Genomic DNA, 14,971 nt, shown 5'->3' with positions numbered 1-14,971 from the left:
GGTTAAAATAATTTACTGCTTTATTCTCTGAAGTTTGACAGCAAATAAAATGATTAATAATTAATATATTATTCTTATTATTCTTTATAATGTTTTTTTTTTTAATCTCGTTTATCATTCAGAGGAAATCACAATCAAACACTATAAAAATGACATTTGTACCACAAATAAAGGAGAAAATATAAAAAGTATTAATGGGTCTTACGTGTCTTTGGAGGTCACCTGTATAATGACACTGGAAAAAAGCAGTAAAAGTGAAGAAAGCGCTCCAGAAGGCTCCATCCTGGAACTGAATCCAGCGCAACCATACCAGAGAAGATGATGTTAGAGCGCTTCTGTTATTTATTAACCTTCACCACACCCAGATTTTTTTAACCTCCACTTCTTGTAGCACTTCTTCTGGCCTTGCTGTGTTCATTACACATCACATGCCTCGGCGTATCGCTCGAGTTGTAGTTATCGCTAGTGTTTATTCAGTGAAATAAAACATTTGATTGAAAAGAACTAAAAGCTTCACAAAGGAATGTAAAACTCAGATAAAACTAGATTTAAAACATTACATGATATTTAGTGTAAATATCTTGAAGTTTCCAGATATTTAATTATAATTAAGTGAGAATTATTCAGTGGCAGCATCATTTACTACACCACAGGAGTGGATGGAGATCTTTAGTAGAAGATCATGTGTTCGTGCACTGTGATGTATTGTATTGAACTGTACTTTTACTTCTAAGCTAAGATATATGTTGTCTATATCCGATGCAGAGAAGCTCGTCCATGCGTTTATGACCTCCAGAATAGACTACTGTAATGCGTTACTAGGTGGATGTCCTGCTTCATTAATAAACAAGCTTCAGTTAGTCCAGAATGCAGCAGCCAGAGTTCTTACAAGGTCAAAAAAATATGATCACATAACCCCGATCTTATCGTCCCTACATTGGCTTCCTGTTAAGTTTCGAATAGACTACAAACTATTACTTCTCACTTATAAAGCACTAAATGGTTTGGCTCCGTGTATCTATCCAGTCTTTTAACACGCTACAATCCGCCACGCTCCTGAGATCTCAAAACTCTGGGCTTCTAGTAGTTCCTAGAATAGCAAAGTCCACTAAAGGTGGTAGAGCATTTTCACATTTAGCTCCTAAACTCTGGAATAGTCTTCCTGACGGTGTTCGGGCTCAGACACACTCACCCAATTTAAGTGTAGATTAAAACATATCTTTTAGCAAAGCCTACACATAACACACATCACATCATAACCTTGTGCTCCAGAACATCTGATCACATGCACATTATCAACTTGTGCTGTTAATATCATGAACAGCAGCTACGCTAATTCCTCTCCACTGCTTCTCTTTCTCTCCCCATCCCGAGGCATCCTGAGGTTGCTCCAGCTCCAGTCACCTCCCACCTCGTGATGATTACGGACCTTTAAAGAAGTAGATGCCGAACTCACAAACATCCTGAACCATCTAGAGACGTACCAGTGCCATTTGGATCCCGCTACATGTGTGGAGTTTTGACATTGGACCTCCTGGAGTGTTTAAAGGCTCTGGCATGGAGAAGCTGATGCTGGATCTGTGGTGATCACAAATGCTGAGCTTATAAAACTCGGAGCTACTAACCATATAGACTGTTTAAGACTGCAGAAAGAACATTACTTATAATCTTATACTCCAGTAATCATGTTAGTTCTCACTCTCCAGTGTTCTGTATTGTTGAAAGATTTATGATCAAACTCTTGATGTCACCCAGATGAGGATGGGTTCCCCTTTTGAGTCTGGTTCCTCTCAAGGTTTCTTCCTCATAACATCTAAGGGAGTTTTTCCTTGCCACAGTCACCACGGCTGCTCATCAGGGACAAATGCACACCATTCACCATCACTGTTGATTTGTGTAGAGCTGCTTTGAGACAATGTCTGTTGTGAAAAGCGCTATACAAATAAACTTGACTTGACTTGACTTGACTTTATTGTATTGTATTGTATTTCTGATCTGAATCAGCAGGTCAGTGGGCAGTGCCATATGAACACGCCTTCAATATCAATAACATGTGATGAAATCGTCCAACGTATATCTGATATGAAGACCTACAAAATACTGTGTGATTATAACGTGATGTAGAAATTCTGCTGTTGGAGATTCAGTAGTTTTGAAAGTTCAACTGCAGCGAGTGTCAGAAAGCAGACACACACACACACACACACACACACACACACACACACACACACATAATAACATTGAACATATGAACATTTAATCGAGTTCAGGTTTATCGTGTTCCCTTCTCACTCCTGACAAACAGACCTTGAAAACAAGGTAAAAAAAAAGAAAGGAACAATTTTTTAACTATTTTGTTCTTTTGTTATATGATAATTATATATATTACTAATCAGTATATTATTAAGAAACATTTATTGTACATTTCTGTATACTGTAATGAATTCTGTACATTACAACCTGCACATGGCTTTTTAATTATTTAAAAAAGAAAAGCATGAAAAATGAACTGATTTACATAAAAATTTAAGGAATAAAAAAAAAATGACTCTAGAAAAATGACACACAAAACAACTGTTTATCACATAATTAATTATGATTCTGATGCTGATTCAGAAAAGTTTATTTTTTTTTTTATTTTTTTATTAGTTACATCGTTTTTTATGTTTAGTTGCATGGCTGATTTTATAAACATTACATTATGTAAATTATTACAGAATTTCTGAAATATACAAACCCCTCCATCTGGCTTTAACATCTACAGTTACAACTTATTGTTACAATTTTCCTCATTCTGATGCACCAGAGAAGAAGATCTTTAACTGTTTATACTGTACATGACTTTTCGTTTATTGAATGCACATATTTACACACACACACACACACACACACACACACACACACACACACACACAATTTTTGTTTCTCTTTAATCACAGAACACAAACTAATAATAAAACACATGACAGATATGAAGATATGAGACGAGCTTGTATTTGGGGTTATTGTGTTCCTCTTCCTCTGCTGTTATGACTCACATGGTTGGCGTCAAATAAATGTTAGAAAGTGTCCTCGAAAACAAGCTGAACGGATGGAGAGGTCACGAATTATTGACTTTCTTACAACATTAAGAAAATATCAAACTTCATTTTTTAAAATACTTTAATATTCTTGCTGGTCTACTGAAATATATATAAAATTTTATATGTAATTTTTTTACATTCATTTTATGGATTAATAAATGGATTTATGGCTCACATGTTGTATTTATGGACTGAATAAAACTTTGACTGAATTCTGAATTCGGAGTAAGGAAATGACGAATATGTTTTTTGGATGAAAGAAACTATAATGTAAAAAAATAAGTTTTCATCTTACACTCATTGGTAATTATTGATTATTTATTAGTCAGTTAGATTAATTGATTAGCTATTGGTGACTGTTCATAGTTATATCATATTACTTAGACATTACAAAACATTAAGGATAAATGTAAAGAACAGGGTCTAAAAAGGGAGCAATATCCTGGCTGGCAGGCAGGGGTAGTCTAAAGCAGATTATAGTATACTAGAAACTATAACTGATTAATCAATTAATAATATATACTGTATCTTTGACCATTAGAGAGTGTATTTATATATGTTTTATATATGTATTATATATGTATTTTTGTTCATTCAGTCAAGGTCAGTTTAAAAATAAAATAAAATAAAATAAATAAACTTTACTCTCAACTCTGCCATCTAGCGGTAAAAGTAGTAAATACAGAGAAGTGAAATAGGATGGAGGACGGATCTTTATAAGAAGTTTATTAATATATATCTAATATCTTCAGTCTCTGTGGAACACTGGCACATCTATTTTATGTTGTGTTACGCTCAGTGCGACGGTGGTGTTGAACATTTCAATCAGACATTGTTTAACTTTTAAATCTGGGCCAGAAAAGTTTCCAACACCAGTCCCAGATTTACTCCTTTTGTTTTTGCCTTACTGACTTCCTATTTACTTTCCTGAGACTCAATTATACACAGTATCAAGGCCATGCTACAGTGATCAAACTGAACCCCTACTGAACTCAATACCACAAGTTAGATTGTTTAAGATCACAATACCGTGGGGTTTCACAGAATTAACATCTGTTTTGCAATGATTTAATCTTTAAAATGATTTAATCCGTATAAAAACCTGAGGGCAGTTTCATAATCAGATTTATTTAAATGATATAATCAGTTCTGATTGTATTTTCATCATACAGTATATGTCTTTTAAATCATACACCATCTGTCACATGTGGCACAAATATGAACTGTTTTGTCATTTTTATATGAATATGTGTATTCTCTGGGGTCTATTGTGTGTTTGTTGTGAGTGTATATATATATATATATATATATATATATATATATATATATATATATATATATATATATATATATATATATGCATATAATTTTTTTATGTATTGAACTGTATTGCTCGTAGTGTGTGTACAGTTTGCACTGATGTTTATGTTTGAATGTCATGTTCTCAGAAAACAGCACTTTCTCCAACTTATTTATTCTCAAGTCCCATGTGCCATATTTATTCTCAAGTTATATTTACAGCACTTTATATTACCAAAATGCATATATATTAGTGGAGTTTTATATTCCCACAGCCCAACACTCCCAACACTCTCTATACCCACTGTAATCACAGGTATATTTATTCCCTAATGTTCCTAATAATATCTAAAGATTTTTCTCCTTTTTCACATCAAGACATTTTATTTTCTCTTCATTATTTGACATCTGATTTAAAATGACTGTAATTCAGCAGCAGATTTTGTATTCGGGAGTCAAAATAACATTTATACCTCTAAGAAATGTTTTTGTACCATTTCATCCTTATTTCAGGACTGTAAACTTTGGGAAATATTTAAAAACCTCTGTAAATATTGTTGAAAGATTTATGATCACACTCTTGATGTCACCCAGATGAGGATGAGGTTCCCCTTTTGAGTCTGGTTCCTCTCAAGGTTTCTTCCTCATAACATCTAAGGGAGTTTTTCCTTCACCACAGTCGCCACGGCTGCTCATCAGGGACAAACACACCATTCACCATCACTGTTGATTTCTGTAAAGCTGCTTTGAGACAATGTCTGTTGTGAAAAGCGCTATAGAGATAAACTTCACTTGACTTGTAAATCCATGACAAAACCATTTACACACAACTTTATTTTAAGATGTATAAATGAAGCAAATTACATTTTATCATCCTCTAATGTATAATCAGTATTACAATGTACATGTACAATATATATACATATATAGTAGATTAGGATGAGAAAATCAAACACAGGACAGATTAATAATCAGTGCAGATTGAAAGTTTATTGATGTTTTCAACTTTATATATTTTTTTAACATTGAACAGTAGATCAGATTTACAGCAGATGTTAATGAGGAAGAATTTTAAGTTATAAAACTGCAAGTAAAAAAACTTTTGGATAAAATCAGCAATACAGCAAAGATGATACAATGTTTTTAGTATTTGGACACGTTCTAACAAATGTAAATGAGAAATACAGAAACATAGGAGAAAAAAAAGGATGTACAAAGGAAACACTAAATGTGTGGGATATTGTTATCAGTAAAAGACGATAAATCATCAATTTTTAGTGCAATTATTTTGGGTAAATTTTCAAGTTCATCAGAATTTTTTTCTCTTAAAATGTGACATTACAAATACAAATAATTTCTGAAGCAGATTAAAAATATTCAAGTGAAACAGAACAGTTTTACAAAGAGAAAAAAAAATCAAACACAATTAATTATTGAACACTGGTTAGAAGGTATTAATATTAATAACTAAAAACTAAACAGAGACTTAAAAAGTGAAGATGAAGAGAAAAGCTGTGATCATGTCCACGCTCTCAGGCTGCACACGGGGACGTGTATGAAGTTGCAGCTTTCTCACCTTCAGAAGAAGAGAAGAAAATCTGGATTAGTCACACACACACACATTCATACAGAATACAAGATGAAAAGATTTCTACAACTGTCCGACATGTAAACTTGCAAAATAGTATATACAAATAAAAAATGTAAATAAAGTATAATTGATGGAAAACAGGTTAAGAATAATGTGAGCTCTGGTCGGAGATGAAACACTGAAACACTGAACTCTGTGTGCAGTTGCTTTGAGCTGGAAAATATCAATTTCACAGGTTAATAAAATAAATTTAGATTCATACGTACTGATCTCATAGTAGTCATAAACCTTTACAACAGCTGGTTTGAGGTTGTTCACTGGTAGAGTCTGTGTGATGGTCAGGGTGTAGACCTTCTCCTGTCCAAGTTTAGCTGCACCAGATCAAGAGATAAAATCATGACTTTTCTATTTAACATCTAATAATCTGTTAATAATAAACAGTGTTTCCCTGTGATTAGAACCTGAGTGATTAAAACACTGATCTGAACATGGGTTCATGTGGTCTTAGACACACTCTGGGTAAAGTGGTGTGTGTGTGTGTGTGTGTGTGTGTGTGTGTGTGTGTGTGTGTGTTCTTACTCCATTCAGGTAGATGATTGCATTACCGTCCATTAGATCCACACGTTTCACAGCTCCATCCTGGAATAAAGAGAGACAGAATCAAAACAAAATGATCCATATTAATGTTTGGAACAGCGTTTGGTTTGTTTTCTCCATGGATCACTAACTTCACGCCTGATACACACCGCACTGAATACATGTATATAAATAATAAGATCGGTTAAAGGTCTGAGTTACGTCTGATTTGTTGTTCACAAGCTGCACAGACGTCTCGTCCACCCTGAATCCTGAAAGAGGTTTGACTTCGATCACCACCATGTTGGTCTTTGCACGTTTACCTCCATACCTGAAATTAAAGCAGCATTAAATCACTCAAACATTCTCAAGTAACCGAGTAAAACAAGTAACAAGTAACCGAGTAAAACAAAAACATTATACACTAAAACATTCTCTTTATTTGAGGAGAAATGACCGAGTGACGCAATTTATTTATTTTACTAAAAGTTGATACTGATAATTATCTCAGAATGGCAACATGGTTTTAAATCTCCAAATTGTGTCAAATAATTAATACTTCATTTTATCCCAAAAGGACAAAACTTCTCTGTTTGAAGTCTCACCTCAAACCTCAGAGTTTGTCTTTGTTCCAGTGTTCAGGTTGATTTTGTTCTTTTGTCTACTTATTTTTTGTGTTTAATTTTCATTGATTGTTTATTTTTCTACTTCAGTATAATCAGCACATGCATCTGCTTTCCTTTGTATTAGATTTCACTCGGGTTTAACTACATTCTGGATTTGATCAAATAATATTCATTGCATAAATATTCTTATTGACTCATTACTATTTCCAGTCTTGTGTAATTTGGGGTTGCAGTGAAACTCAGAGATGAAGAAGCTGCGATTTATGTACAGAGTGATGATGATGATGATGATGATGATGATGATGATGATGATGAGGATAAACAGAATTAGAAACCTGTTTTTTAGTGGAAGCGTGCATGTGAGGAGACGTTTTGGAGACAAGGTGAAAGGGGTGGGATTGATGGTTTGGTCATGTACAGAGGAGGAACATGGGGTATATCAGTAAAAGAATGCTGAGGATGCAGAAAAAGAGGAAGGCCAACAAGGAGGTAGTAGTAGTAAAGGAGACATGTTTGAAAGACTTGGATGCAGAGCACAGGGGGATTTGGAGATGATGATCCAAAAGAAGAAAAAGAAAGGAGAACTCACCTGACTGTAATGTTCAGTTTCAGTGAGGGATTTGGGAGCCTGCAGTTTCCAGATGCTGAGGCTGAGATGGTGAATGAAGAGCTGTCAGGAGGAGGAGGGATGTTGTAGTTCACAGTGAACTAGAAGTTAAACACACACACAGTAAGCACAGAACTGACCCTCTGAGAAGCTGCGTAATCTATTAGCGATGAGTGATGAAAGTGTGAAAGGGTGATGTTCAGACCTGCAGGGACACACATCCTGTCCCTTCAGCTGTGATGTCGTAAAAGTCAGGAACCTTGGGCAGCTGACTCTCCTGATACAGCAGCCTGTTACTCTGATTGATGATAAACGTGGTAATCTGCCCTGAAGATGATGTTAGAGTAACAGTAAGAGTTCCTGCTGGACTGTAGGTGGCGAGACTGTATCTAGCCAGAGCCTGGAGAGCCACCACAGTGTCCTAGATGATGAAATAGAGCATCAACAGAAGAAATTCATTTGAGGCTGATTTTAGAGATATATAACTCTACACTGATATATTAGGCAAACTGTATTATTCTAATGATTTTTCCAAGTGAAGTGTTGGTTAATCCAATCCAAGATGGCTGACGTCAATAGACGTCAATAAAAGTGATTGGAATAGAGTGTGATGTAAACAAAGCAGCAGTGATATAATACAGCTGATAATAAATAAAACATGTGGATTCATTAGTATTTGGGCATCTAGAGCAATTTATTAAAAAAATCCAATCCAGTCCAGTTATTGTCAATTATTTAACAGTTCAATGAAGTTAAAGAAGTTATGAGAAAACAGAGCAAACTTTAAATATGCAATGTCGTACTTGTGTAGATGCGAAACCCCCAAAGGCATTCTGCTGCTGAGAAATCCACTTGACAATGCTGGAGCTGTAACCCAGATTAAATCTGGATATCTGGGGTCCAGACATCAGACCCAGCAGCACATATGAAGTCATTTCCACTTCCAAAGAGTCAGTCACCGATCCATCACTCACTCTGCTCCAGTGCCTCCCACCATCTGTGGAAGATATTAGAAATAAACTCTTGTATTTGACAACAAATCCCACAGATTCTCTATAATTCCACACCCACATTCTGCATAATCCCACACCCACATTCTGCATAATCCCACACCCACATTCCCCATAATCCCACACCCACATTCCCCATAATCCCACAACAACATTCCCCATAATCCCACCCACATTCCCCATAATCCCACAACCACATTCCCCATAATCCCACAACCACATTCCCCATAATCCCACAACCACATTCCCCATAATCCCACACCACATTCCCCATAATCCCACAACCACATTCCCCATAATCCCACAACCACATTCCCCATAATCCAACACTCACATTCCCCATAATCCCACACCCACATTCCCCATAATCCCACAACCACATTCCCCATAATCCCACACCCACATTCCCCATAATCCCACAACCACATTCCCCATAATCCCACAACCACATTCCCCATAATCCAACACTCACATTCCCCATAATCCCACACCAACATTCCCCATAATCCCACAACCACATTCCCCATAATCCCACAACCACATTTCCCATAATCCCACACCCACATTCCCTATAATCCCACAACCCCATTCCCCATAATCCCACATCCATATTTCACATAATCTCACACTCACATTCCCCATAACCCCACACCCACATTCTCTATTATATCACACTCACATTCTCCAGAAGTTCCACACATTCACAACACAATTTAACTTCAACAAATCCAAAACAACATTAATAAATAATTATACAGCAAAACAAACCTGAGGTTATGGCCTGTGCATCCAGGTCTAAGATGAGAGTGTTCCTCATCGCCTGATCTCCAGCGAGCGTGAAGGTGTAAAGAGGAGAGCCTTGGCGTAGATGGAGTTCACCTGAGTGTAGGCGTTCCTCAGACACGTCAGACTGTGGTCCAGTACAGGATCCTGCAGTATGTAGATTAACAAATTGGGATAATATTTTTTAGTAAGGGGCTAAAACAAGATTTTAAACTGCTAGTATTTCAGTCAAATATCAAAACTTCATTTTAAATAAATCACTGCTTTTAAACTTACTGTGCTTTTTATTGCTCTGCTTCTTCACCACCGTAACTTCAGAAATGATCTAATGTTCAGTGTTTACCCCCGAGACCCTCTAGAAGCAGTGAAACTGTTCACTTACTGTAACTGGATAACTGAGTTCCAGCATCGCAGCTGTGATGTACGCAGAGAGGGTCACTTCATCATTCACTCCTCCCTGAGAGAGAGAGAGAGAGAGAGAGAGAGAGAGAAAGAGACAGAGAGAGGAAGAGAGAGTTTAATGTATTTAAAAATTATAAACTATAAAGTAATAAAATGCTTTGATCTTTAATACATATAACTATGTTATTGTTACACTCCTATAAGAGGTTATAAAACAGTTATAACTTCTTATTTGTTATTATTGTATAACTGCTGATTATTAAAACCACTCCAGCACATGCTGTTATAAGGAAATAATTTGACTTGTTCTCCTCTAACACTACATGATATTGATCTCAGACGTGTCTCCTGACCTTCAGGTCACTGTGGAAGAGTTGTCCCACTGAAGCGAAGCATCCGTTAGCCTTCTGCTGCTGGCCGAGCCAAGTCTTCGCCTGATCCACAAACACCTGGTCTACAAAGATGTATTGTTTTGCTTGCCCGAAAGACTTCATCACGAAAGCAGTCAGCCTGAGAACAAACCCAACAGAAATAAAGCACAGAATCAAACTCATGAATCAGAAACGAATGACACAATATATATATGTACAAAGGTATTGGGACACTTTCATAAACTGCTACCATAAAGTTGCAGACGCACAATTGTGTAGGACGTCTTTGAATGCAGGAGCACAAAATATTCCCTACACCTGAACTCTGAGACCTGAGCCGGTTCCAGCATGACAATTCCCCTGTACACAAATCCAGCTCTATGAAGATCTGGTTGAAGTGGAAGATCTCCAACTATAGAACTCAAACCCTATTCAACATGAATGGATATAAATGCTGACTGCACCCCAGACCTCCACACCTTCTCACTTATATCAGTACCTGACTTAATCTCTGCACATCTCCACAAGCACACTCCAACATCTAGTGGAACATCTTTCCAGAAAAGTGGAACTTATTATAAGACCAATGGTGACAAGATGTGAAAATGGGATGTTCAAAAAGTACATTTTTATCTTATTGTCAGGTGTCAACATTAGTTTTCCATTTAATGTATATTAATAATAAATAGTAAATAGCGATCAATAATTAATGTGATTATTTGCTAATTCATGTGGTATTAGTGGATTAAAACACTTTTAGATCTTCAGGTTTTTCCAGGTCATTTCAGGTCACTGTAAACTTCCTCTGTTTAGATGTTAATCTCTACATTAATTAGGATTATTAGGATTAAAAACAGTTTTGTCGCAAATATATTTCACCATGTGTTTCCTGATGCATCACTCATCCCAAAAGCACTGTAAGATCCATCAGTGTGTTTGTAGGTCAGTTCTCTCTGGTATCCTGTGCAGGAGATGAAACAAAGCAAATGTTGTGTTAATGAATTCCAACATAACTCATTAGGGAAAAACTTACAATTATAAGTAACAAATTTATAGGCATCAATAGAGTCAATGTTCATTGTTAAAATGCTCTACAAATAAAATTGAATTTATGTGACTCGAATGCTAGAAGGCCACTTGCCAATCGAGCATCTATACGAGATGTTTTTTTTTTTCTAAAGAGTTCTCACCGCTCACGAGGAAGTTCTCAGCTGTGCTCCTGATGGCAGGTGTCAGCTGGTTGGTGCTCTCCAGATACTCCAGGATGAAGATGTCAGGGGCAAAATGCAGCATGTTCTGCTCTCCACAACCGGACGGCATCGCCAGGAGACTCGCCAGGTTCTGTAGAGCGCGGCCCATCAGATCTCCTGCAGAAATTACATATGGATCGTTTTTTTCTTTAATTTGCAAATTAAAATTGTACAAAATTACAAAAGTGCTCTCTTTGGATTTCCATTAGAAAAATCACCCTATATGGGGATGTGACAGCTCGGTGGTTAAGATGTTGGCCTTCTGATCAAAAGGTCATGAGTTCTAATCCCAACACCACCTAGCTGCTGTTCTTGAGCCCTTGAGAAAGGCGAGAGGTTACCGATTAAACGACAAAACCGTTTAATGCAGGGACTATCGGCAGAAATCCATACCGATAGTTTTTCCAGGTTGCTGGACAGGCTAAAAAGGTCGACTGTCATTATACAGTACAACAGCAGCCTCTAGAGGTGCATCACTCACATTTTACACAGTCTAAGGACATGAAAGATGAACAAAAAAGGTTTGATTTTTTCATACACATGTATTTTTCATCCTGTGCATTTATCAAAATGATCCAAACTGTTAAAATATAATCAGTTTGTTGACTCACCCACTACAGAGACTGTGCCAGTGGCTGAACCCTCCACGTACACTTCAGGCAGGGGCAGTTCGATTACCTCATTATCAATGCTATCTAATAAAGAGAGAAACCAGGAAAAAATGGCATGATATTAAAACACAAATGCAAATTTAAACAGAACTGATTAATAATCAACCATCAAAATTATAATGTGCTTTTAGTAGAAAACCCTTTCTTCACTGTATATACAGCTCTGTATATACAGTAGAAGATAAAAAAATAAGGTGTGTGTCTGACCTGAGAGGCAGATAAACGTATTGTAGCTTTTGGACTGTTTGGTTCCTTCAGCCTGAAAATAGCAGCAGAATAAAAATACACTTATTAGAATCGCAATTACAGCAGCAATAAAAATACTTCAAGATTCTTGTGTTCACATCAGTATTTACACTGATATCCTCATCACATTCACAGCTGGAATCACAGCTGCTTAAGTTAATTATCAATTATTTTAAATCTCATGTGTTATGAATGAAATACTGGACTTTTCTACTGCATCAAACCACAGCTTTATCTTATTTTATTTTATTATTATACGTTCTTCACAATCCACCATGTTGATCAGTTATTATTTATTGGGTTCTTATTATTGGTCAATTTTACTGATCGCATGATGCAAAATCCATTTTATTCAAATTTCAGGAACAAAATCAATTCAAATAATGATTATTATATATATATATGTGTGTGTGTGTGTGTGTGTGTGTGTGTGTGTGTGTGTGTGTGTATATACTCTATATGTATGTATATATAATTAGTATGAAAAGTAATAAAGAAATAATCACCAGCACTAGAAGTGTTTTAATCACTGTATCAATGCGTCCTTTCTCTGGTACAGTTACTGCTTTTCCCCCACACAGTGCCGATGACTGCATGGCCTCCGCAGTCACTTTAAAACTTACCTCCCCTTTAACACACACACACACACACACACACACACACACACACACACACACACACACACACACACACACACACACACACAAAGATAAGCAATATATAGTTAAATAATATAAACTTTATTTCCACGTTTTTTTATATACGTTTTACTTTGGTAAATTTCAGCATATTGAGTGAACTTTAAATTTAAAAGTTTGACGGACCCAGAACCAGTGGTGTGACGGCCCCTGAGATAGTCCAGCTCTCACCAGCACACAAACACTGTGTGTGGTTGCAGGTTGAACACGGTTGCAACAAGAACTTCTGCGAGTTGACCATACTCACATTCACCTTTAACACACAGAGTTTATTATTTAATAATTTATGTGAAAAATAAAGCAACTTTATTCCATAGTTGACGTTTAATCAAAGGATAAACTAATTTATGCTCAGATTTCACTAGAGGTCAGCAGATGCAAGTAATTTACATATTCATTTACATAATCATGTGTAAAATTACATTGATTTTGTACTACACACTCTTCAGAATGCTTTTTGAAACATGCTGGTCTTTGGCGATGATGGTGAACTGAAAGATCTGTGAGTGTGAATGTGATAATTAAGAGAAGGAAAAAAAGAAAATTGAAGGACCCCAATCCTGCTTCAGCATTTCCACATTTCTCTCTGAACCAAGGAAAGTAAAACATACACATTGTATGGGTCAGAAAGTAAATAATTGTTTTGAGAAAATGTAATTAAACCAAATTTCTCATCTTACCATCATACAGCTTTGAAGGTAGTTGAAGACGGTGGCTTTGAGAGTAAACACTTCTCCTCGGATGATGGAGCTCGGCAGGGTGAGGCTCACAAAGAACGGCTGAAAAGCAGTGAGCTTAGATTTCGAAGCGACACCGAACCCGATGGGTGACGTGCAGAACGCATCAGCCTGCCACGTCGTGATGGAGTCTGGGACCGTTTTATTAATAGTCATTGATCCAGACTGACTGTATTAGAAATAACATTTGACTCAATAACACAGGCTGAAAATATCTAAAATAAAAAAACCTTAAACAACATGCACACCTGACAGGAACAAGATCCCAAATCCAGGTTTCTGGAAAATATTTGCGTATCGTAATGATTTGTTGGCTTGTACTTGAGTCAGTCAAAATGTTTTTCAGCATCAATTGGCCAGCGCTTCTTTGGCTACAGCACCTGCAGCTGGGAATCAATTCAGATGAACAGTCAGGACTATTTGGACAAAGTTGCTAACACTTTAAGACCTGAAGGACAATAGAAAATAACTACAGTAGATAGCTTGGACCAGAACATGAACACTCTCCAGAAGGTAAGTTTATCTGTTTCAAAGTAACCATCAAGAAAAGACTAAGAAAAGTGGGTGTCAAAATAGGATGCAAACCACTAGTGAGGTTAAACCAAATAACATCAAAAACATCTAAAAACAAACCCCACTTACCACCCAACTGCTTCCTCAAACAAGGTTTCTTTACATCTGCATTGGTAAGCAGCTTAATTCCAATATCCTGGGAAAAAAAAAGGGAAAACAATTAGTTTTTTGCCTCCTGAATATGATCTCGTGGGATTTTATTCTTTGTATGTATAAATAATATACAGAAAATAGTTACTGGTACAAATCCAATGAGTCTGGTATTTATTTATTTATTTATTTATTTATTTATTTATTTATTTATTTATTTATTTAAAATGAATCTCCTTCATAAAGCCAAATTAAAGTGTTTTAATTAATTTATCATTAGGATCAGACCATGTAGAACATCTGCCACTACGTGTGAGTTAGAAGGAGCAGTAAATAATGATGTCTTACTTTAAAGGTG

General features: G+C 36.2%; 1 protein-coding gene across 1 annotated transcript; it reads right to left on the bottom strand.

Moving 5' to 3' along the window:
• Window positions 1–5,521: 5,521 nt before the first annotated feature.
• On the bottom strand, window positions 5,522–14,313 carry LOC124399940 (pregnancy zone protein-like). The gene is given in 19 exon segments (XM_046871304.1): window positions 5,522–5,958; window positions 6,240–6,334; window positions 6,542–6,612; window positions 6,772–6,880; window positions 7,765–7,883; window positions 7,988–8,203; window positions 8,586–8,779; window positions 9,561–9,641; window positions 9,644–9,722; window positions 9,958–10,032; window positions 10,331–10,487; window positions 11,228–11,309; window positions 11,539–11,715; window positions 12,210–12,293; window positions 12,477–12,528; window positions 13,022–13,143; window positions 13,340–13,466; window positions 13,894–14,119; window positions 14,199–14,313. Coding segments are annotated over 19 exon segments (2,211 nt in total). The 5' UTR covers window positions 14,300–14,313; the 3' UTR covers window positions 5,522–5,914.
• Between the last annotated feature and the right edge of the window lie 658 nt (window positions 14,314–14,971).

This window comes from Silurus meridionalis, chromosome 17 (assembly GCF_014805685.1).
Source record: "Silurus meridionalis isolate SWU-2019-XX chromosome 17, ASM1480568v1, whole genome shotgun sequence".
Classification (NCBI taxonomy): Eukaryota; Metazoa; Chordata; class Actinopteri; order Siluriformes; family Siluridae; genus Silurus; species Silurus meridionalis.
Note: the sequence above shows the minus strand (reverse complement) of the source record. Positions and strands in the feature narration are given on the sequence as shown.